The 23,255-nt window shown below is 48.0% G+C and overlaps 3 protein-coding genes and 2 non-coding genes across 7 annotated transcripts; 1 reads left to right on the plus strand and 4 right to left on the minus strand.

Annotated features, from left to right (window-relative positions):
* Nucleotides 1–4,839: 4,839 nt before the first annotated feature.
* On the plus strand, nt 4,840–9,414 carry cnga2b (cyclic nucleotide gated channel subunit alpha 2b). Its single transcript, XM_056594610.1, has 6 exons — nt 4,840–4,940; nt 6,065–6,157; nt 6,769–6,942; nt 7,192–7,299; nt 7,407–7,513; nt 7,723–9,414. Exons 1-6 carry the CDS (start codon nt 4,840–4,842, stop codon nt 9,189–9,191), a joined length of 2,052 nt encoding a protein of 683 aa, XP_056450585.1. The 3' UTR covers nt 9,192–9,414.
* Nucleotides 9,415–10,806: 1,392 nt separating this feature from the next.
* Nucleotides 10,807–10,880, minus strand: trnan-guu (transfer RNA asparagine (anticodon GUU)). Its single transcript has one exon. It is a non-coding gene; the product is annotated as a tRNA-Asn (tRNA).
* Nucleotides 10,881–11,275: 395 nt separating this feature from the next.
* Nucleotides 11,276–11,348, minus strand: trnak-cuu (transfer RNA lysine (anticodon CUU)). The gene has a single exon. It is a non-coding gene; the product is annotated as a tRNA-Lys (tRNA).
* Nucleotides 11,349–12,733: 1,385 nt separating this feature from the next.
* rraga (Ras-related GTP binding A) lies at nt 12,734–18,590 on the minus strand. 2 transcript variants are annotated; one of them, XM_056594611.1, is made up of 10 exons: nt 18,508–18,590; nt 17,974–18,068; nt 17,779–17,878; nt 17,630–17,696; nt 17,109–17,331; nt 16,247–16,342; nt 14,937–15,059; nt 14,535–14,626; nt 13,541–13,656; nt 12,734–12,919 (listed from the first exon to the last, which is right to left on the minus strand). In XM_056594611.1, exons 2-10 carry the CDS (start codon nt 17,998–18,000, stop codon nt 12,816–12,818), a joined length of 948 nt encoding a protein of 315 aa, XP_056450586.1. In that variant the 5' UTR covers nt 18,001–18,068; nt 18,508–18,590; the 3' UTR covers nt 12,734–12,815. The 2 variants fall into 2 exon arrangements, with proteins under 2 accessions (XP_056450586.1, XP_056450587.1); XM_056594612.1 differs by having other exon boundaries at nt 18,449–18,525.
* A 226-nt stretch (nt 18,591–18,816) lies between these two features.
* LOC130385868 (charged multivesicular body protein 1b-like) lies at nt 18,817–23,248 on the minus strand. Of its 2 annotated transcripts, none has more exons than XM_056594614.1 (8): nt 23,073–23,248; nt 22,137–22,234; nt 21,900–22,046; nt 21,217–21,285; nt 21,012–21,119; nt 20,706–20,749; nt 20,375–20,447; nt 18,817–19,430 (listed from the first exon to the last, which is right to left on the minus strand). In XM_056594614.1, the coding sequence occupies exons 1-8, from the start codon at nt 23,086–23,088 to the stop codon at nt 19,386–19,388; spliced, it is 600 nt and encodes a 199-aa protein (XP_056450589.1). In that variant the 5' UTR covers nt 23,089–23,248; the 3' UTR covers nt 18,817–19,385. The 2 variants fall into 2 exon arrangements, with proteins under 2 accessions (XP_056450589.1, XP_056450588.1); XM_056594613.1 differs by having other exon boundaries at nt 18,817–19,433.
* Nucleotides 23,249–23,255: the final 7 nt, after the last annotated feature.

Genomic DNA, 23,255 nt, shown 5'->3' on the forward strand with positions numbered 1-23,255 from the left:
AAACAGTCTCTAGGGGTCAGGGTGTTCAGCTCGAAGCCAAATGGTTCTGGGTTCGATCCCCAATGTCCTCCTCACTCTAACCTGTAGGTGTTGTTGAGCACAGACGAGCCCTAATCCCAACCTGCTCCTGAAGGACACAGATCTGAGGGCAGACCACAATGCGTCTGGCAGGTGCGGCTCCCGGTTCCAAGATGATGTCACCAGCTGCTATCCAGACTCCAGCCTCCGGTCCCTCTGGTGGCGGTCGACGTGGTCGTTTCAGATGAGGCCGTTTCAGCAGATGTCCCAGCTCTGCTGACACACTCGGAATGGCTGTAAGCAGCGTTAACGTCTGCCAACCCCTTTGGATCCAGGTCCATCTCGAGCAGCTGTGAAGACACGTAGTTATGCACGCCAAACACCACTGCTGTGGTCCTGTTTCCAAGGCTTAATAAGGATCATCGTGTCTCGTCTCAGACCTTCTAGGAAACGTCCAGGCGATCCAGTCCTGTGAGGGTATGGTCCGGGGGGGGGGGGGGGGGGGGGGGTCCTTCACACGCATCCTCCGCTCTGCTGGTTACCACGGTGACCGAGGCTGGAGGGCCGCAGCAGGTGGTCCCCCCTCCCCCCAGAGGATAATCGTGTGGGATCACAGCATCCAGAGATGATCTCCTCGTTCTTCAGCTGGACTGGAGTGGGAGGGCCCCCCGGGGGCCACAGAATGAAACCCAGGCAACACAGAGCCTCATTACTCTGATGGCTTCACTGCCCCGCACCAGCGGTCGTCCAGAGAGACTTACAGGGCCGCCGGCTCCTTAAGGAGCAGCTAGGGGTCAGACCGTACAGAGACAGGTCATTAAGGAGCAGGTAGGGGTTAGACAGTACAGAGACAGGTCATTAAGGAGCAGGTAGGTGTTAGACAGTACAGAGACAGGTCATTAAGGAGCAGGTAGGGGTTAGACCGTACAGAGACAGGTCATTAAGGAGCAGGTAGGGGTCAGACTGTACAGAGACAGGTCATTAAGGAGCAGGTAGGTGTTAGACAGTACAGAGACAGGTCATTAAGGATCAGGTATGGGTCAGACCGTACAAAGACAGGTCATTAAGGAGCAGGTAGGGGTCAGACCGTACAAAGACAGGTCATCAAGGAGCAGGTAGGGGTTAGACTGTACAGAGACAGGTCATTAAGGAGCAGGTAGGGGTTAGACAGTACAGAGACAGGTCATTAAGGAGCAGGTCGGGGTTAGACAGTACAGAGACAGGTCATTAAGGAGCAGGTAGGGGTCAGACCGTACAAAGACAGGTCATCAAGGAGCAGGTAGGGGTTAGACAGTACAGAGACAGGTCATTAAGGAGCAGGTAGGGGTTAGACAGTACAGAGACAGGTCATTAAGGAGCAGGTAGGGGTTAGACAGTACAGAGACAGGTCGTTAAGGAGCAGGTAGGGGTTAGACAGTACAGAGACAGGTCATTAATGACCTGGGATGCCTACAGGTGGACTGTGAGGGGATCAAACCAAGAACCTCCTGTCCGCGAGACAAACACCCCAAACACTAGACTATCCTGATATAAAACTCCTGAGCAATACGTAGGTCAGGATTTATTTTTAAGCACACTCAATGTAAAATGGAATGCAGTTAACTGTTAAAACACTGCAATGCTGCCCGCTATTAAACAATGGAAACTTTGAGAGTACTCTCACTTTCAGACGTTATTTATTTTTAGACAGCAGGAATTCTCATAGCTGTTATTCTCATTTTCCACTGAAACGAGACGCTGGTCTCTGGACATTTGGCACCCCCGCTACACTCCATTTACTGGCAGATTGCTGTTCACCGTGCACGGGCATCAGGGAAGTGCTGTGAGGAGCTGACTGCAGCTTGGAGCTCGGAGCAGTTTGTCACGCTCCGTCAGAGACCTGTCGCTCTGTTTCAGCAAGATGAAACGAATACATCCGTCACGTGAGCAATCATCAGTACGCTTTGAAGTAATCTTGTATTTCAGTGATTAAATTACTAATAATGTCAAAATATTCTCAGTGTTTGTGTGTGTGTGTGTTTCTGTATGTGTGTGTGCATATATGTGTGTGCATCTGTATATGTGTCTGTGTGTTTCTGTGTTTATGTGTGTGTCTGTATACGTGTGTTTGTGTGTGTATGTGTATATGTGTGTGTGTATATGTATGTCTGTGTGTGCATGTGTGTGTGTGTGTGTTTTTGTACGTGTGTGTCTGTTTATGTGTGTGTGTGTGTGTGTGTGTGTGCCTGTGTGTGTGTGTGTATGTATACGTGTGTCTGTGTCTGTGTGTGTACATGTGTGTGTGCGTGTATGTTTGTCTGTATGTGTGTTTGTAAACGTGTGTGTATGTGTGTGTGAATGTATGTATGCATGCATGTCTATGTATGTATGTATGCATGTACAGTATGTAAGTATGTACGCGCGCACGTGTGTGTGCTCTCTCTGTTTGCCTCGGCTGAGGACCTGAAGGTTTCTCCCCGGTGGCCCCGGGTCTCAGGGCGGTATCCGGGGAAGATCTCCACACCCTCCACATCTCCTCCCCCGCCTCGGCTCAGCCAATCAGAGGAGGCCCTGGCCCCTATGCAGGAGCAGCCCGGATCACTTAGGAGGCCCCACAGTCGAGCTCATCTGGGCTGGGAGGAGGAACCGGAGGAGGACCCTTCTGTACCGCCATCTCTGCACATTTATCCACCTCCACCTCCTTCTACCCTCTGAACCTCTGTTCTCTATCGCTACCCTCCCTACCTCCATCTCTACCGCTCCTCTCCATCTACCCTCTGAACCTCTGTTCTCTATCGCTACCTCCATCTCTACCTCTCCTCTCCATCTACCCTCTGAACCTCTGTTCTCTATCGCTACCCTCCCTACCTCCATCTCTACCTCCCCTCTCCATCTACCTTTTGTACCTCAATCTGATCCTCGGCTTCCCACTCCTCCACCCCTACCTCCACCCCTACCTCCACCCACCGGTGTCTATCCCTCCCTCCATCTCCGCTGCCATGGGCCGGGCGTGGGTCCGGGCGTGCGGGCTCTCTGGGAGGTCTTTGTTGGATTAAAGGAGCAGGTGGAGCAGGTCGAGGGGAACAGGTGAGCCGCAAATCTCTCTCCTTATCTTTCATTTACATAGCCAGCCTCTGATCTTTGTCTGCTGTGAAGTGCTTTACATCTCAGCCCGGCACGGCATGAGTCAACGTTCACCAAGTTTAATACTCATAAGAGGACCTGATTGGAATTGATCAATCAAAATCAATCATCAATCACATGATAACAACATAATTGTAAACTCCATTTGTTGATAATGATGCGTAGAAAAAAGTGTGCAACATATAAACTTGACAATAAAAAATACATATTTGCATAATCTGCTTCATCTTTTTTTAGTTTATAGTTTTAAACGACAACCTACCATGTTTAAGTAACTTTCATTGACTCCCTATAACGTGACTGAGAGCAGTCTCCTATTTGGGGGATGGTTTGAGTGGGCTGCTTTGATACGTGATGGGTGCTTGTCTTTAGCTCCGGTAAACGACATAATAAGCCTGCATATTTGTTTAGCGTAGCGACTAGCCGTCACACGCACTCACTGCGTTCCCTCGACTGGCCGGTTACCGTAGTGACGGGCGGTCCTCGGAGACAGCCCTGATTGGCTGTCGGCGAGCGCTGGTTCGTGGCAGGCGGTTAGTGTGTTTTCCTTAATGACACGCCAATTAGCCACACAATGATAACAGTTGTCTAAACACATCCTCATCTGTCTGAGGATCACGTCTCCCACCGGCTCCAGACAGAGAGAGCATCTTCTCCATCTGATTCAGTGTTAGGAGTGAATCAATGTTAACCATTTATATTGAATACTTATTGTTCAAGCTTTGGTCCAGAGAGGCTCAAGAGTGATGCTGAGAAGGGTCGAGGTACAGAATCGGAGGAGATGCTCCTAAAGATGCTGTATTTCTATAATAAAGTCTCCATGGTGACTTTATGATTCCTAAAAACATGCTCAACAAGGTTCCCAAGGTCCAACTCTCATTGGACGGTTCGCTCATCGCGGTCTCCGTAGCAACGTGGCGGACCCCATGAGGGAGCTAGGCCCTTCTAGACCAGTCTGGTCCCCCGGCTGTAAGACATATTACTGAGCTGACACCGCAAACAATCAGCCTGTGTGTCATCCTGAACTTATAATATTGAGCTAATAACGCAAACAATCAAGCCTGCGTTACATCCTGCACTCATAATACTGGGCTAACACAGCAAACCACCAGCCTGCATTATATCCTGCACTGTTAATACTATATAATACGGTAAACAGCGTCTATCAATGATGCTGGGCCACATTGAGAGAGTGGCTGTCTCAGCTTCCTGTAAATGAACAAGGCCATTTGAGCATTCCCAAACACTTTCTCTTTCTCCTTTGAATGAAATCATGGGGCATTGAGGACAGGCAGTAGTCAACACTTAACAAATGTACTGGAAGTACATTTCAGTCAGTACCCCAGTAAATCGGTAGAGGTTCTGTGCAGATCCAAGTGTAGAGTCTTGCGGTCAGTTGGTTCCAGAAGAAAGGTTCCGGGTTCGATCCCCAATACCAGCAGCCTAACCTGTAGGCATCCTTGAGCAAAAGATGTCCCCTAACCCCTACCTGCTCATGAAGTCTCTCCAAACCGTCCAATAAGAGACTGATAGGGTGATGGACAGTATTCAAATTAGGGAAACGCCGGTGTTGGCTCCTGGCACTGCACGTCTCCCGCTCCTAGCAGGCTAGGATGGGTCAAAGCAGGTCGTTCAGCGTGGGGATGTATAAAGAGCTGCTCTGACCTGAAGCCGCCTTCTCTTCCAGGAGGGGTGAGGATGACGGGCCAGGCCGCGGGGGAGGACATCTCCCCCCACCACCTCTCGGTGAAGACCACCCTGGAGGGGGAGCCGGGGAGCGAGGACAGGCCCCTCAGCAGGTCAGGGGTCACGGGCTCCGCTGGGTTCTCCTGGGTGTTCAGAATACTGGATGACGAGCAAGATGGGTTTCTCTGAAGTTGTGGGCGCCGGATGACGTAGGCGGACTCCCAGCAGGAAGGGTCTTGATTTGTTTAATCGATTCGATGGTCAACAGGCTACCTGCATGCATCCTTGAACATATGGCCCCTAACCCCTACCTGCTCCTTAATGACCTGTCTCTGTACTGTCTAACCCCTACCTGCTCCTTAATGACCTGTCTCTGTACTGTCTAACCCCTACCTGCTCCTTAATGACCTGTCTCTGTACTGTCTAACCCCTACCTGCTCCTTAATGACCCGTCTCTGTACTGTCTAACCCCTACCTGCTCCTTAGTGACCTGTCTCTGTACTGTCTAACCCCTACCTGCTCCTTAATGACCTGTCTCTCTACTGTCTAACCCCTACCTGCTCCTTAATGACCTGTCTCTGTACTGCCTAACCCCTACCTGCTCCTTAATGACCCGTCTCTGTACTGTCTACCCCATACCTGCGCCTTAATTACCTTTCTCTGTACTGTCTAACCCCTACCTGCTCCTTAATGACCTGTCTCTGTACTGTCTAACCCCTACCTGCTCCTTAATGACCTGTCTCTGTACTGTCTAACCCCTACCTGCTCCTTAATGACCTGTCTCTGTACTGTCTAACCCCTACCTGCTCCTTAATGACCTGTCTCTGTACTGCCTAACCCCTACCTGCTCCTTAATGACCCGTCTCTGTACTGTCTAACCCCTACCTGCTCCGTAATGACCTGTCTCTGCTGTAAGGCCAGGTTATACCTTTGCATTGAATAGCTATCTTAGGCCTCTGTGGGCTACACCAGGGACACAGCGGCGTAAACTACAGGCACCAAATGGTAGAACTACACGGCAGGGCAGCTTCGTCTTTCCTGCTACATTCATCGGTTCATTTATTACAGGTTACGTTAGAAAGATAAGTAGCTGGTACTGAACTATATCAGGATCCCTGACGCATAACCATGACCACACTTCTTTGGTTTGTAGCGTTGCACACACATTTGATGCAGAAGTTCAACCCTAAGTCTCCTAGATGGGACTCATGTTGACTCCTGGTGTTCCTCCTCCCAGGGTGTCCTCGGTGGGTGATGACACCTCCTCCGAGCTCGAGAGGGTCGCTGACATCGAACCAAGCCCCTCCATGAGACTCGGAGCCCTATCGAGGTAAGGATCAACCACAACCTCAGGCCGGGTTAACGGCAACGCGTCGTTGCACATTTGTACCAATGAGTAGGGCTGGGTATCGTGGCCAATTTCCTAAATCGATTAAATTTAGATTCATAAGGTTCTGAGTAGATTAATCACGATTCGATTTGATTCAATCTGCTCTTAAATAATGAAAATGGCTCAACCGTGTTAGAAAATACAAATGTACTTTATTTTTTCTCTTCATCTTAAACAACAGGTTTTAAGTGCAAACTTGTAAATTGGATAGTTTAAACTTAAACTGTCTCAAGTCTCAAAAGCGCAATATTGAAATTAGAAAGGAATTGCAAATTAAAGTGTACTTGAACTACAGCATTCCATCACTGCAAATTGCATTAAGGCATTTTTTATCAAAGTGCAAAAATAATAATAATGGTAACAAAACAAAAAAAAAAAAAAATCGATTTCATGTCCTATGAATTGATATTGCAAAATTTGAATTAAATCGATCCTAAATCGATTAAATCAATTTTTTTACCCAGCCCTACCAATGAAGGGCAAAGGTGCTCCTGGGAAATGTAGTCTTTGTTCTGTGAAGAACTCTGGTGGGTGTGGTCTGTCCTCCCAAGGTTAGTGACTCTGGTGGTGACGCTGAGGGAGTGGGCTCACAAGAGTCTGAAGGAGGAGGAGGAGCGACCAGATTCCTTCCTGGAGCGCTTCCGGGGCCCAGAGGTCCGGGTGGCGGCCAGTCCCAACCCCCAAACGGACGCCAACGGGAAGACAGAGGTAAAGAAGAAACCGAGGTAGGTCAGTCGGTTCATCTGCCGGTTCATTAGACTGTCCATCTTCCTTCTGTTTGTCTGCCTTCCGCTATGTTTGCTGAAGGAATGCTAAACCATGACCATGTCTGCTTTGCAGTCACTCAGTAATGTATTCATGAACCTCCCGTCTGTTTAACAGCAACGTCCTCATCCTCTGCATTAACTATCCTGCTCATCCCGGTCACGCTTCAAGCAAGTTTAATCGAATAATTGTCTTCCTCCACCCTCCAGGAAGACATGGGCCGACATGGTGGTGTCTCCCTCTGATGACAGCTACTACCGCTGGCTGTTTGTGATTGCTGCTGCCGTGCTCTACAACTGGGTCCTTGTCGTGGCGAGGTAACAAAAGGAAGAGATATTCTTAAGCTGTGAATCTATGCGTGTAATACGCAAGCCGTTGTTGTAACGCTCACGTAACGTCTGTTGGGTTCATGATCCATTCCCAGGGCCTGTTTCGACAAGCTGCAGCTGGAGATGTACATATGCTGGCTGGTGCTGGACTACATCTCAGACCTGGTGTATCTCATGGACACGTGTGTACGACTTCGCACAGGTAGATCAAGATCAAAGCCTGTTTAGAGGAAGGGCCTCCCCTCTGGGTTTGGGCCTTTAAGGGGTCGGTGAAGCTTCGATACAGTTGGGTACGGTTGGGTCCAACCGTACCCAGTTGGACCCAAAGTTACATCACTTCACTATTACGAAATGATGAGAAGTGCCGAACACGATGCCATGTACTTCCTTCCTTCCATCCTACCTTCCAAGGGTTCCTGGAGCAGGGGCTGCTGGTAAAGGACACGGCCAAGCTGAGAAAGAACTACGGCCGCACATTCCAGTTCAAGCTGGACGTGCTGTCCATCCTGCCCACAGACCTTGGCTACATCGCCACGGGGATACACACGCCGCAGCTCCGCTTCAACCGTCTGCTGCGCTTCCCGCGTATGTTTGAGTTCTTCGACCGAACCGAGACCCGCACCAACTACCCGAACATCTTCCGCATCTGCAACCTGGTGCTCTACATCCTCATCATCATCCACTGGAACGCCTGCATCTACTTCGCCATCTCCAAGTCGCTGGGGTTCGGCTCCGACACCTGGGTGTACCCCGACATGTCCGACCCGGTGTACGGCGCCCTGACACGGTGTTACGTCTACTGCCTGTACTGGTCCACCCTGACCCTCACCACCATCGGCGAGATGCCGGCGCCCGTGCGAGATGAGGAGTACCTGTTTGTGGTCTTCGACTTCCTTGTTGGGGTGCTGATCTTCGCCACGATCGTGGGAAACGTGGGCTCCATGATCGCAAACATGAATGCCACGCGTGCCGAGTTTCAGGCCCGCATCGACGCCATCAAACACTACATGCACTTCCGCAGAGTGAGCAAAGAACTGGAGGGCCGTGTCATCAAGTGGTTTGACTACCTTTGGACCAATAAGAAAGCGGTCGACGAACAGGAAGTGCTTAAGAACTTGCCCAACAAACTGAGGGCGGAGATCGCCATCAACGTGCACCTGCTGACCCTGAAAAAGGTGCGGATCTTTCAAGACTGTGAGGCAGGACTGCTGGTCGAGTTGGTGCTGAAGCTTCGCCCCCAGGTCTACAGCCCCGGAGACTACATCTGCCGCAAGGGGGACATCGGTAAGGAGATGTACATCATCAAAGAGGGTAAGCTAGGCGTGGTGGCAGACGACGGCGTTACACAGTACGCCCTGCTCACCGCCGGCAGCTGCTTCGGCGAGATCAGCATCCTGAACATCAAGGGCAGCAAGATGGGGAACCGACGCACAGCAAACATACGCAGCATCGGCTACTCCGACCTCTTCTGCCTCAACAAGGAAGACCTGATGGAGGCGGTGACGGAGTACCCGGACGCCAAGAAGGTGCTGGAGGAGCGCGGTCGCGAGATCCTCATGAAGGAGGGTCTTCTGGACGAAGACGCGGACGGACCGGGAGGGCTGGGCAAGGAGGAGACGGAGGAGAAGGTGGAGCGGCTGGAGTCGTCTCTGGACATGCTGCAGACGCGCTTCTCCCGGCTGCTCAACGAGTACTCGGTGACGCAGCAGCGGCTGAAGCAGCGCATCACCGTCCTGGAGAGCCAGCTGAACCAAGCGGCCGACGGCGACTTAGACATGCTAGAAGAGGAAGCGGCCCTGGAAACGGACAGCCTGCTGGCGGCCCGCGGGTCAGCGGCCTCGGCACACGGTAATCATATGCAAACCAAGGCCAGTGCCTAGAGGGAAATCATAGCGATGAGGTCACATTAACTCTGAAGCCTGGAATCAGCCTGACGACAGCACCTAGCGTGTGAGTGTTCTTCCTCATTGCCTTGATAAGATCGTCTTTCACAATGAAATAGATGTCGATGAGTAGGTTGCCTTGCAACGTTATTAGACATTATGAAGCTGCCATTGTTCTGATGCCGTGTCATGGGGAAGCGAGGACGCTGAGAGGGGAAGGATAGAGAGGTCAGGTTGAGGAGGTAGGATACAGGGTCAGGTTGAGGAGGTAGGATACAGGGCTCAGGTTGAGGAGCTAGGATACATGGGGTCAGGTTGAGTGGCTAGGATACAGGGCTCGGGCTGAGAGGCTAGGATACAGGGCTCAGGTTGAGTGGCTAGGATACAGGGCTCAGGCTTAGAGGCTAGGATACATGGGCTCAGGTTGAGGAGCTAGGATACATGGGGTCAGGTTGAGTGGCTAGGATACAGGGCTCAGGTTGAGGAGGTAGGATACAGGGCTCAGGTTGAGTGGCTAGGATACAGGGCTCAGGCTTAGAGGCTAGGATACATGGGGTCAGGTTGACAGGCTAGGATAGTACCAGGGTTAAACCCTGGGTACCAGGACTAGACCCTGGGTACCAGGACCACATCTCGTCGTCAAGGACAACCCGCTGTTCCACTTCCCTACTCCCCCAGGGAGAGCGCTCCTCCGAGGGATCACAGGGATGAGCGCTGCCTGCAGAAACGCCACACTTATTACCCAGCTTCTCTAACTAAGGAAATCCTTTAAATGATAAAGTACTTCTCTGAACAAGACAGCTAAACATTTTTGATATATAAACACATATTTTGCGATGAATTGTAGCTTTTGTAATGTAATTATACATTTTCTGCTGCATAAAACTATTTCAAGAAATAAAATGCACTTTACATTATGCAATTTACCCCTTATTATTATGGCCCTGAGAATGTACTGCCGACATTGATGGACTGATTTGGGACTCTATATATTCTACAAGATGGTTAAATCGTATAACTTTGTGTAAGAAATATAGTCAATAGTGGTTACCGTTCTTCAGTTTATATCTACCCATCAGGCAAACAAACGTGGTATCCAAAACCCGCCACTAGGTGGCAGCAGCGACCGCTGCAATACAAACGTGGAGCGTGTGTTCTCTGTTTTGAAACAAACCACATTGAAGACCTTAAACATGGCTCCTTAAATAGGTCTTATCTAGGTCTAAACGGTTAACCAGAAGTGTGGTCTTAAGAATAAGCTTTCTCTCTGTGGCCCCCTTAAATGTTGTGTTGGTAAAAAAAAAAGATAGCAAAATATGGCTTTCAAGAAAAAAAATATTTCCATGTTATGATCGTAAGACCAGGTGAAATGGATCATATCTAATCTCCTAAATACTTCAAATTCCGAGAACGCACTTTAACCAGATAGCTCTTCTTTCAGACAGTCCGTACTCAAGTCAGCGGGAGTAGCCTACATGGTTAGAAGGGAAATGACAGAGCAGTTCTATCTTGATGAACTGCTTCTACTCTTGTAAACAAAGTAGATTTTTTCGCTTAACAAAGGTTACAGGTTTGGGGTAATGCTTAGCCTGGTGGTCAGCTAAAATGGGCTCGTCCCTGGGTGGGCTTGAACCACCAACCTTTCGATTAACAGTCGAACGCGCTAACCAATTGCGCCACAGAGACCGATGAACATGTGCACATGTGTCTTGTAAAAATCGGAACATGTCTGCATGTCAGCTATGGCAAAGCTCGCAACAAATGAATCTCACTCAACCATTGAAACAGTCAATGGCAATTGGATTGTATTATACCCTGGTATGCTAGAATACCATCTAAGGAGAATAGCCATGCTTTCAAAGTCATGCTATATTGCTTATTGGCCCTTTCAAATCACAAACCGTAGTTGCAGCTTATTTTCAAACTTTCTAGCTGACTTCATAGCAATGCAAAATGTTGTGGCTCAAACACGCAACCTGCTGACCGGCTGACATTTAGTGTGGCTCTATGATCGAACAGAACCAAGAACTACTCATTTTTCTTTTTTGTTCCATCAGATGGGCTAGGTTAAAAGTATATAGCGCCCAACGTGGGGCTCGAACCCACGACCCTGAGATTAAGAGTCTCATGCTCTACCGACTGAGCTAGCCGGGCTTACAATGGCCAATACCAGACAACATTAAAAAAAACAAAAAAAAAACTCTGGGTTAAATCTCCTCGACATTGATGTGTTCAAATGTTGATAGAAAGTAGCCGTACTTCATTCCCTACTGATAAATCACATATGATTTAAATTCTTGGGCCCCCTCCCTCAGTCCCCCCTGAATAATCTCCTTTCAACCCTTAAACTCATCTCTGAGCGTATGTAATCTCCTGGGTTCTGGAAAGGGGACATGGGGGGAGCCACCATTAACTCGGTCTAAACCAGAGCTGTGGTCTGAACTAGGTCTTTACCAGAGCTGTGGTCTTAACTAGGTCCTAACAAGCTAACAAGCCCTGTGGTCTGAACTAGCCTTGGGAAGCAGGCCACAGTACTAGGTCTTAACCTCTTATATGAGAATTTACGACGTTTGTTGTCCTTATCTCAGTATTAACTGCAGATTAAAATAACTACACAGAATTAGAATCAAGAAAAATGGACCAACGACTATCTGCTTTACCGCATGAATCACCAAACGTAACATGGAAAACATTAACCGTTAGCCTGAAGTTGTCCTTGGTGCTGTCGACCCCCTGTGGTGAATCTGAGCAACGATATTCTTACATATTGTGTATCAAACCTACCGTTAAACACGGTCCTCTGCAGCCCTCCAAGACGTCCTGTGACCGGCTGGTGAAACCCCTCCTGGTCCTCACCCAGACCCCACAGTCCTGGGAGACCTTGGACCTAATAATGAGACCCTGGACCTAATGAGACCCTGGAATGAGTCGCCTAATTAAGTGGTGCGGACGAAACAAGAGAGACCTGACTGGATTAAAAAAAAAGCTGGTATTTAAAAAAAAAAAAAAACGCTCGAGATGCGGTGCGATTTTTAATTTGAGGGATATTTTCAAAATGTTTCAACCGAAAATTATTACACTGGGTGGAATAATATTTAGTACTTAAAAAAATTAATAAAAGAGGCTTGTGCGTGTTCTTTTAAGGTTCCTTTTTTTCAAGGTGAAAATGAATACAAATAAACGTTGCTGCACCATTGATGGACTTTGGTGAGAATTATCAGATTTCACGTTATCAATGTCATGTCCCGCCCAGGGCTGTACCGACCCCCACCCCCACCTCCCCACACACCTGCATTCAACGACCCCCCCCCCTGACCCCAACACTTGACAGCTTAGGTCATCCCAACAACAGCAAACAGGAGCTTTCTTTGTCCATCTTTAATGTAACAAATTTCTCAGGAGCACAAGGTCAAAGGTCATGGCCAGTCCATCCGCGCGGGGGGGGCGGTAGAAAGAGGATCTCCAGATAAAATCGATCATAAAAACAACGACTGATTGAGTGTGACGAGACACAGGAGGGGGGGGGGGGGGGGGGGGGGGGGGGGGCGGGGCTTCACACAGCCTGCAGCAGTCTCTCGACGCCGATTGGTCCATCAGAACCGCAGGCGCGAATCCGATTGGCTAACGCATGCGCATGTGCAGACTGTGTTTGGGTCCGTCGACTCGCTCCAGCTTCTCGAAGTGCTTGCGGGCGTTCCGGATGTTGATCAGAGTGGCTGCGGACGCTGCAACGCACAACACACGCGTCAGTACTCGCACACGGGCAGGTGAGACAGGGACACCTTTCAGGTAAAGCCGTGGGGTCCCTTATATGGAGATGGAGACGGCCGTCTTATGAGACGTCTGACTTGTAGGATGTTCGTAAGATGGTGCATTCTTTATCTAAAAACGTGTTTAAAAAAGGTTTGGAAAGTTCTGAGGGCCCGAGCTAGTGACCTCACCCATAAGCAAAGTTACTAATTAAGGATGTCAGCAATTAACTAATAACCAAAGAATGAAACTAACTTACAAACTATGGATGTAAGTAAGTAACTAAATAACTAAGGATGTGAGTAAGTTACTAAGTAACTAACTAAGGATGTAAGTAAGTAACTAACCAGCTATGGATGTATGTAGTTAACCAACTAAGGGTGTAAGTACATAACTAACTAAGGATGTAAGTAGCTAACTAACAATGGATGTAAGTAACCTACTAACCGACTATGGATGCAAGTAAGAAAGTAACTGACTGGTGTGAGATGTTGCACATCCATTCCACAACTGACATGGGTGGTGTTCTTACGTATAAAGGAGTCAGATGATGACGTGACCTAGGTGTTGGGTGTGGGTGTGGGTGGTGTTCTTACGTATGGAGGGGTCCGACATGATGACCATGACGTAGGTGTTGGAGGTGAAGACGTCGATGAAGGCGGCGAAGTTGGAGTTCCTCACTTCCATACTCTGGAAGGAGGCCGCTAGTTTACTGTGAGATGAAAACACATTAATCATCAGACACGAACGTGATGCTTCACCGGAGCCTCGAGGGCTGATTATGGTTCCACGTTCACGCAACGTCAACGACCACGCCGGCGCTTCGACGCAGTCGTGAACCTTTACGGTTCTGCGAGGGGTTTGAGTAAGCGGACCAATCACAGCCCTTGCTGCATCGTCGACTCGACGTAAGGTTGACATTTTTTGGAGGCCCACGTCGGTGGACGCAAGGAGGGTCCGCGAGGACGTAAGGGGTCCATGACCCTCTTGCGTTGCGTGAATGTGGGACCATAATCAGCCCTTCAGAGGCTCTATGCAGACAGAGGCTGGAGGGTCCCACGTGATGTCACACATTCCCAGCCGCCATCTTGGTGCCGTTTCACACGTTCTTGTAGAATGTTTGGTCCACGAGTTCCAAGATGGAGGCTGGAACTTCTTAAAGGGAACTTCTGATCACATGATGAAACCCTCCCGTAGATTCCAAGAGCGATCAAATATCAATAAAAGGTATAAAGACGCATAATAACATTTAGAAAGCACTCAAACTAAGAGACAGAGAGGGCAGCAGGGTCGGACGTTAAGCAGAGTGCAGGACCGGATGGGACAGACCTTAAGGTGAGTCCTTAAGGGACAGACGTTAAGGAGAGGCCTTAAGGGACAGACGTTAAGGAGAGGCAATAAGGGACAGATGTTAAGGAGAGGCATTAAGGGACAGACCTTAACCTGAGGCCTTAACGGACAGACCTTAAGTTGAGGCTTTATGGAACAGATCTTAAGGTGAGACCTTAAGGGACAAACCTTAAGGTGAGTCCTTAGGGGTTAGACCTTAAGGGACAGACCTTGAGGTAAGGCCAGGCAGGAGTGCGTTACCTGCAGCTGAGTTTGAACTGTTTGATAATGTTGCTAATCTTCTCGAAGCGATGGGCATCGCGCTGCTCTTTGCACTGATAGTGAGAGATCACCTGCAACACACACACACACACACACACACACACACACACACACACACACACACACACACACACACACACACACACACACACACACACACACACACACACACACACACACACACACACACACACACACGTAAAGTTTACATATGTTTACGTTTGCATGAATTTACATGCAATGCTTTACTTGTCCCTCGGAATTACAACCACTTTCTATCTCCACAAGCTTGGGTGGAAATGAGCCGTCAACAGCAGCCTTCACTGCATGCATCTACTGGATGAACTCAGAAGCTGTGGTGCGGAGGTGTTGGCAGCATACCAGAAACGTAGCTCTCTCAAACAGCAGCACCTCGTCTGCCTCTATGATCTGAGCGAAGTTCCTCAGGTTAGTCTCAAGCTGCTGGACGTTAGGGATGAGCTGGTAGACGATACTGGACCAGGCCTGGGGGAGAGAGAGGTGTTAGGACTAGGGCTGCAACAATGAATCGATAAAATCGATAAAAATCGATTGCTAAAAGAGTTGGCAACAAATTTGGTCATTAACTTGTTGAGTCGCGCGATTAATACGTCACTCGTAGGCGCGGCACTGTTTACAGCCAGCCGCCGACAGGTTGGTTCATGGTTCATGCAGTTTTTAAATCCATGTTAAAATCGGCAGGATATAGAGCTAGTTGGCTTAAAAAAAAGTAGCAAACATTGTCAAATGTGATGTGTTCAGGTCGGCTCGGTAATATGATTGATGTGTTCAAATGCAACACAAAAAAAAATGAAATTTGAGATTTTGGCGAAAACTTGTTTTCCCAGCAATATAAAATAGATAGTAAAGATGGAATTATGACCAGTTTAACGTCCTATCTTGAGCTATGATCATCTTATCAGCAATTAAAGCAATAGTACAAGTTCTATTTCAAAAAAATAATAGAAAAGTATCAATAGTGGTATCAATAAAGACTTTGATCGTTAAGGAGTCTCGAAAATGGTCTCAATATCAATAAAAATTAACGATCTCCTGTCATCTGAGAGAAATTAAGATGATTGAATTTATTTTCAACCGTTAGTATTTGCCAGTTAAGATCTTATCGGTTAACCAGTTAACCATGGACATCCCTTATATACTGTATATAAATATATATCATACATCTGTGTATAATTTTTTTGTGTTATCCCGTTATGTTTTTTATTATATTTTTTGTATGTGAATTTGAAGTAATGTTTTTGAATAAAGATGCGGCAATTACAAATGTTTCTTTTTCTTTTCTTTCGATTCATCGTAAAAATAATCGACTGATCGATTATTTAAAAAATCGTTGGTTGCAGCCCTAGTTAGGACAGATCCGCCTTCATCATCATCTTCATCATCATCAGGCTACAGAGGGGGGAGAAGTCCACCACCCGGCCGAGACACTATCGTCGTTCAATCTCTGAAAGGCCTTGCCAGAAACAGTGTTTCCTACACTTTTCTACACCTTTTCCGTGTCTCTGATCTAATGTTCTTTCTACTCTACTGGTTTGTGTGTTTCTGCTATGAGGCGTCTGAGGCCGGTGAAGAACTGCGTTACTAAAAGTGTCAATAACAGTTAATAAAGAGGAAGAGGAAGATGGGATTATTCTGGGTGTGATGAAGAGGACCTTGTAGAGCGTCTCGTCCCAGATGGACGTCCTGAAGCAGGTGCAGGACAGTGGTCTGGACAGCCTCCTCAGGTCCTCCTGGCGCTCGTTAAAGATCTGGAGCAGAACCGGAACAGAACCCGGGTCAGAGGGAGCCGAACCACAACAGAACCCGGGTCAGAGGGAGCAGAACCACAACAGAACCCGGGTCAGAGGGAGCAGAACCAGAACAGAACCCGGGTCAGAGGGAGCAGAACCACAACAGAACCCGGGTCAGAGCGAGCAGAACCACAACAGAACCCGGGTCAGAGCGAGCAGAACCACAACAGAACCCGGGTCAGAGGGAGCAGAACCAGAACAGAACCCGGGTCAGAGGAGCAGAACCAGAACAGAACCCGGGTCAGAGGGAGCAGAACCACAACAGAACCACAGCAGAACCACACACTTAACTACAGTGTGACACACACACAGACACACCAAAACTACACTGTGACATACACACACACACCTAAACTACACTGTGTGACACACACATACACACACTTTAGCTACACTGACACATACACACACCGAAACTACTCTGTGACAAACACACACACACACACACACACACCTAAACTACAGTTTGACACACACACACACACACACACACACACACACACACACACACACACACACACACACACACACACACACACACACACACACACACACACACACACACACACACACACCTAAACTACATCGTGACACACAGACAGACATACCCCTAAACTACACTGCGACACACACACCTAATCTACACTGCGACACACGCACCTAAACTACACTGCGACACAAACACACACCCACACACACACATAAGGAGGGGGGGCGTTCTCACCAGGTCTCGCTGGTCCTCCTGAACCAGGTCCATCTTGTGGACCAGGCAGAAGACCTTGGCGTCAGGGGAGTTCTGCAGGATGGCCTCCAGGCACGACTGGTAGTAGTGCATGTCCTTCTCCAGCTCCCGGCTCTCCACGTCGAACACATAGATCAGCACCTCCACGTTACGGAAGATGTTGTCCCTCTGGCTGGTGAAGTAGTTCTCCATGAAGGTGTCCTGGCTGGAGGTAGACATGTTATACATGTTATATATGTGGTATCTATGTCTTGACTATCGAACTACTGCTCTATGAAGTTGTCTTGTCTGGTGGTAGACATGTATGTACATGTTGTATATGTGGTATTTATATCAGGGCTGTCCAGCTCATAAATCATCCAAGTCATTGATAGAACATGACACTATACAGGATAGGGTCTTGGACTCCCTCAACCCAGGTGTCATGACATCCCTATTATATATATATATTTGTTACAGATATATCATTATCAGTTTTCAATAAATGATGAACTTGAACTTACCCTCCACAGTCCCATAGATTCAGAACCAGGTTCCCGAGGAATCTCACATGCGAGTGTTCCACATCAACTACGAGTTAGAAAGAAACATTAATAATCGGTTCAATCGCTGAACCCTATAAACACTGAGGTCGTGACGTCGTCACACTCACTCGTCGCCCCCAGACGCCGGGTGTCCCGAGCGATGTAGTTGGCGAAGATGATGGACCTCATGCTGGTCTTCCCGGACCCGCTCTTCCCCATCAGCAGGACCTGGATCGATCAGAGAGCACAGACGGTTCAGATCGATGGTTCCGTCCTCCAGCACTGGATGAGTGACCCTAACCACTATGAAGTTCAGAACGCACCTTCTTCTTCATGGCTGTGCTCGACATCCCGTAATACTGTTGAATCCTCCCGTTAAACTTGATGTTGTTGAAGCAGATGTGTTACAGCACACGTCCTACAGCGGTAGGGGGGAAGACATAAGATATGACATTTAAGATCTATATTATATATTTTAGACCCATCACCAGGTGTGCACCGACATAGATGACCTTCCCCTGGGGGTCTGTGCTCAGCTGGGTCGGACCCCGGAGACTGATATAAAAGGTTAAACGTTCTACTCGGTTTACTACGAGTGGATGAGTGAAAATATCCAACACGATCATCGCTAAACACCTGACCCACATCATCAACACCCCCCTCCCGTAGCGAGCGTTCCCTCTCGATGCTACCGTGAAGCTAATGCTAGCTGCAGTTACATAAACACAACCAGTGACAGGTCCGTTAGCTGTTTTTTGAACGTCCGAAGACCAATTTGCAAGGCAGATAAAATCCAACCCGTTATACTTGATATAAATCTGAGATAAATCATGTGTAGGAATCCTGATAAACATTACTTGGTCCAGGCAGCCAGAAGTCCAGATCAGCTGCTTCCTGTTTACGCGCTAGTCACATGATTTTGTTATTTATGGCTGTCACATGACCTGTTCCTCGTGGTGACCACTAGGAGGCGACAAAAGCTACACTGAGCCCAACACTGATAACCTCATAAGGTTCATCGCTGCTGACATCGAATCTGTAGAACTGCGAGAACACCGCAGATGAAAAGCTTAGTGACAAAAGTAGATAATCCACTTTTATCCTACGAACGAATTTGACTATTTGATAGCAACTGGTATTGTCAAAATACAAAGTTTAAAACACCCAAAGACCACAAGAAAATATCACCGGCTTTATAATGAATTTATTGAAAACCAAGGCAAAAAGGATAAAAGTGTTATAAAATGCACCCTCGTCTCATGATCCCTGACACAAGGAGCACAGCAAACATCATATAGGCGGTCGTCCTGACAACAGGGTCTGACGACATACATTTGATAAACATCGGACCGAACTTGAGAATATGGGATCAGTTTTCGGTCTTTGATAAAGCTCTTCCTCACTACATGAGGGAACAGATATCTAACTCAGGTTATTTAAAGTTTAACCATAACTACGTTAACAAGAACAACTCCGTCTCGTCTGAAACCCACAGCGTGCCGGAAAGACTCTTAACTGGTAAATAATACAAACAAATACAAATAAACCCCAATGTTGAAAAGAGAATCCCCATGATTCATAAATACACCGTTACCAGAGATACAATGCAGGGAACCATAAAGCAGCAGTGACCATACACTCCTAAATATACAACAGGACGCGTCTAGTACACAGATGCATCCTGGGAGAGAGTCCACGATGGAGTAGAGAAGGGCGTTGAGCTGGAGCACGCGTCCTACATCTGGTCTCTGAGCTTGGCCAGTCGTGAGGACAACTCGTCCTGCTGACAGGAAGCAGGAAACATGAGGAGCAGAACGGGAACAGAGACCGGTGGAATACGCGTGTTTGGATACGTTATATATATACACAGTATGTTTGTTGATACCTTGATATCCATCTTAATGGTAACATGAGTTTGTTTTTATCGTTATCATTTCGGAGCTAGAGGTTTTGCCTGGAGGAGTACGGACTTTGTCTTTTGAACCTTTTATACTTATTATTTCAAATGTTAGCTGCTTCCTTGTACTGCGTGTAGGAACAGAGGGAAGGGTGGGAATCAAACCTCTACATGGTGTGTAGCATACGGTTATATATATATAGGTAGACCTATACATACTCTTATATATAAATTAGTGCTGTCAGTTAAACGTGTTATTAACGGCGTTAACGCAAACCAATTTTAACGGCGTTAATTTTTTTATTGCGCGATTAACGCAATTCTTTTATTTTTATTTTTTTTCTTTGGCTCAAAACAAAGAAGCGGTAGCCTGACTGCTATGTTCAAGGCAGTATGCTTGTATGTTCATCGTTTAATTGCAGTATAGGCTTTTTTTTTGTATCGTCCTGTTTTGATCAGTATATGCTAATGTTGTTATCAATAAAAAGACATTTGCACAAGGCAAGCCGATGCACTTCTCCATGTTGATAAGAGCATTAAAATGAGAAAAATTAATGGGACAAAGAAATCAAGGGATATTTAGCATAGACATTTTTTTGCGATTAATCACGATTACTCGCGATTAATCGTGAGTTAGCTATGACATTAATGCGATTAATCGCGATTAAATATTTTAATCGCTTGACAGCACTAATATATATATATATATATATATGAGTATGTATAGGACTACCTGCTCTGTGTATAACCATGTATAATAGATGTATTAGTATGCCTCTGTATGATATATATATATGATATATATATCTGAGTGTGTATCTCTCTACCTGCTCTGCGGCGGCCACGCTGCTCCCCACCGAGCCGCTCTGTCCCTGGGGCAGCTCCAGGTTCAGGTCCAGCCTGGAGCACACAGCGCGACACCGTACACACAATGTTACACCATACACAATGTCACATCATATACAGCATTACATCAGAAACACACGTGACATCATGCACAGCACTCATGACACGCACATGACATCATTCAGATGATGTCATATATATATATATAAAGTCATTTATAGGATCTTCATCTCTCATGAGAAAGGATGGCGAATAAATAAACAGGACGCTGGTGATTCATAATCAGGTTGACTGTGAGCAGTGCGTGCTTACCCGGCTTCGTCGGCCATCTCATGCAGCAGTCCCTCCACTTGGCTCTGAAACACAAGGCATCAGTCACACCTCGTCACAGGACCCCCACCGGGAGGGCCGGGGGCGCGCTGGCACGCGCGTGTGCGAGTGACTGCGTGCTGCTGTGGATGTGTGTGGGTGCCTGTGTGTGTGTGTGTGTGACGTCCGCTTGGAGGTGGTGTGTGTGTGGTCAGGGTGGAGGTGGTGTGTGTGTGTGTGTTTGGGTGGTGTACCTGGGGTGTAGTCAGGGTGGTGGTGGTGGTGTGTGTGTGTGTTTGGGTGGTGTACCTGCGGTGTAGTCAGGGTGGTGGTACTACTCATGGAGTCCTCCATGTGCGCCGTCTGCACGTCCAGCGTCTCAAACTGGTGCTCAAACTTGTCCATGAGTATCGAGATCTGAGGAGCACGCGTCATTACTGAAGAGACTCCCGCTCAAACCGAGGACCACCCACACGCAGAAGGACCAATCAGACGGAGCAGAGGGCGGACCTACCTTCTCCAGGTTCATGCCCTTCAGCGTAGCGTCCATCCCCTTGACCACGCCCGCCATGGACTTGGTCACCTGCATGGAGAACACTCAGTCAAGTCTCAGAATCGCTGCAACAGTCAGCGCAGTGAAACCACATCACAGTCACTGCAACAGTCAGCGCAGGGAAACCCACAACACAGTCACTGCAACAGTCAGCGCAGTGAAACCCAATCACAGTCACTGCAACAGTCAGCGCAGTGAAGGGTTAGGGTTAATAGTAGAAACTAGTAATAAGTAGTTAGGGGTTACAGTTAGGTACTAGTCCTAATACTAGTATTAACTAGTAGTTGAGGTCCTACCCTCTTCATGGTGAGGGCGGTCTGCACGCAGGACCCCAGGTGGTATAGTACTAACTAGTAGTGGTGGTGGTAACTAGTACTAGTAGTAACTAGTAGACGTTGTAACTAGTACTAGTAATAACTAGAAGAGGAGGTCCTACCTTCTTCATGGTGAGGGCACACGGGACCCCAGATAGTGTGTCTAGTACTATTAGTTACTAGTAGTGGTGGTAACTAGTACTAGTACTAACTAGTAGCTACCTTGTTCATGCTGAGGGCCGTCTGCACGCGGGACCCGACGGCGTCCACTCTGGTGTAGATAGTACTATTATAGTAGTAGTACTAGTACTAGTAGTAACCAGTTACTACCTTGTTCATGGTGAGGGCCGTCTGCACGCGGGACCCGACCGCGTCCACTCTGGCGCTCATCCTCAGGAAGTTGACCGACTGGTTCTTCTGGCGGATGGCGTTCTCGGCGTGGATGCGGGCCACCTCCGTGTTCCCCTTCTGGATGGCCTGGGGGGGGGGAGGGGTCAGAGGTCAGGAACCTTCTGGAAGCACCTCAACATCGCGGGACACTCGCCGCCGTGGACCACTGCTCCTTACCTTCTTGACTTTGTTCTTCTCGACCTTCTCCTCCTTGTCACACCTCTTGGAGTTTCTCTGGAGTTCTTTGGCGGCAAACTTCAGGTTGAAGAGATGTTCTGGGCAGCGGGTGAAGGAACCAACCGACCGCAGACCGGATGAGCACCGCTCTGGCTCAGAGGGTCTCCATGAAACAGACTGAACAGAGACACCTGACCTCTCTAATAACAGCCCACCACCGCCATCAAACAAGACACCGACTATTGAGGACAGGGTCAACTACTCTCTGCCGACGACAGTAGCTTGAATGGAAAGAGTGTGTGTGTGTGTGTGTGTGTGTGTGTGTGTGTGTGTGTGTGTGTGTGTGTGTGTGTGTGTGTGTGTGTGTCCTCCTAAGTGATAGTGACGTCATTAAGCCGTCCATATCAGTTGACGTTACCCTCATTGTTCACGCTCAGGTGTTCAAGAGGAACTAAACGACGCGGACGATGACTCGACCGTCAGGCTATTACCGTCAGGCTCGACCCGTGGGTGGAGCCCGGCGGGGGTCGGAGGCCTAATGCGGGATGAAACCGGGTTGAAGCTGTTGGTGTCCTTAAGTTTCATGGGTCGTGTCGAACCGAAGTTTGAAAGTTTGATATGAAGTACAGTTCGACATGATATAAAGATTTACCACCGTGATCGCACCCGGGTTACTACACACGAACTCAACTTAAACACACTGAGGACATTAAAGTAGACTGTACACAAAAACAGTAAGACATGAACGTACACTGAAGAGAAAAAGACACACTAAAAAACATTAACATGCACTAAAGAGATACAGTTACACATTTAAGACATGAACATACACTACAGACATGAGGATAGTATATAACCGTAAGACATTCGGCGCTGATCAGTCTCAGTAGTCGACATTCTTGTTTAAAGGACTGTTTTCAGGGTTTTAAAGGATACTCTCCATATTCGACATCCTGGCGACTTGTTTCGGTGGAGTTCAGCTAAAGAGAAGAGGGCGAGCGATCGGAGCGACGTTACGATCAATAAGTACAACAACAACAACTGAAATCAAAACTTAGCTTCGCCTCGTCTTCGCTCTCACTTCCGGGTCCACTGACAAAACTATCAGTGACGTCGCCG

This window comes from Gadus chalcogrammus, chromosome 7, assembly GCF_026213295.1.
Source record: "Gadus chalcogrammus isolate NIFS_2021 chromosome 7, NIFS_Gcha_1.0, whole genome shotgun sequence".
Lineage (NCBI taxonomy): Eukaryota > Metazoa > Chordata > Actinopteri > Gadiformes > Gadidae > Gadus > Gadus chalcogrammus.

What these genes read in the sequence shown, in the direction of transcription:
- cnga2b (XM_056594610.1), top strand. Translation starts at nt 4,840, where the DNA reads ATGACGGGCCAGGCCGCGGGGGAGGACATCTCCCCCCACCACCTCTCG. An exon ending in AGACTCGGAGCCCTATCGAG is followed by an intron (nt 6,158 to 6,768) that starts GTAAGGATCAAC and finishes TGTCCTCCCAAG; the next exon opens with GTTAGTGACTCTGGTGGTGA. An exon ending in GTGTGTACGACTTCGCACAG is followed by an intron (nt 7,514 to 7,722) that starts GTAGATCAAGAT and finishes CTACCTTCCAAG; the next exon opens with GGTTCCTGGAGCAGGGGCTG.
- rraga (XM_056594611.1), bottom strand. Translation starts at nt 18,000, where the DNA reads ATGTCGAGCACAGCCATGAAGAAGAAG. An exon ending in AATCTATGGGACTGTGGAGG is followed by an intron (nt 17,332 to 17,629) that starts GTAAGTTCAAGT and finishes GTCTACCTCCAG; the next exon opens with CCAGGACACCTTCATGGAGA. An exon ending in TTGAGAGAGCTACGTTTCTG is followed by an intron (nt 14,627 to 14,936) that starts GTATGCTGCCAA and finishes TGTGTGTTGCAG; the next exon opens with GTGATCTCTCACTATCAGTG.
- LOC130385868 (XM_056594613.1), bottom strand. An exon ending in CGGCCCTCACCATGAACAAG is followed by an intron (nt 21,286 to 21,899) that starts GTAGTAACTGGT and finishes TTCTCCATGCAG; the next exon opens with GTGACCAAGTCCATGGCGGG. An exon ending in AGGGCATGAACCTGGAGAAG is followed by an intron (nt 21,120 to 21,216) that starts GTAGGTCCGCCC and finishes CGTGCTCCTCAG; the next exon opens with ATCTCGATACTCATGGACAA.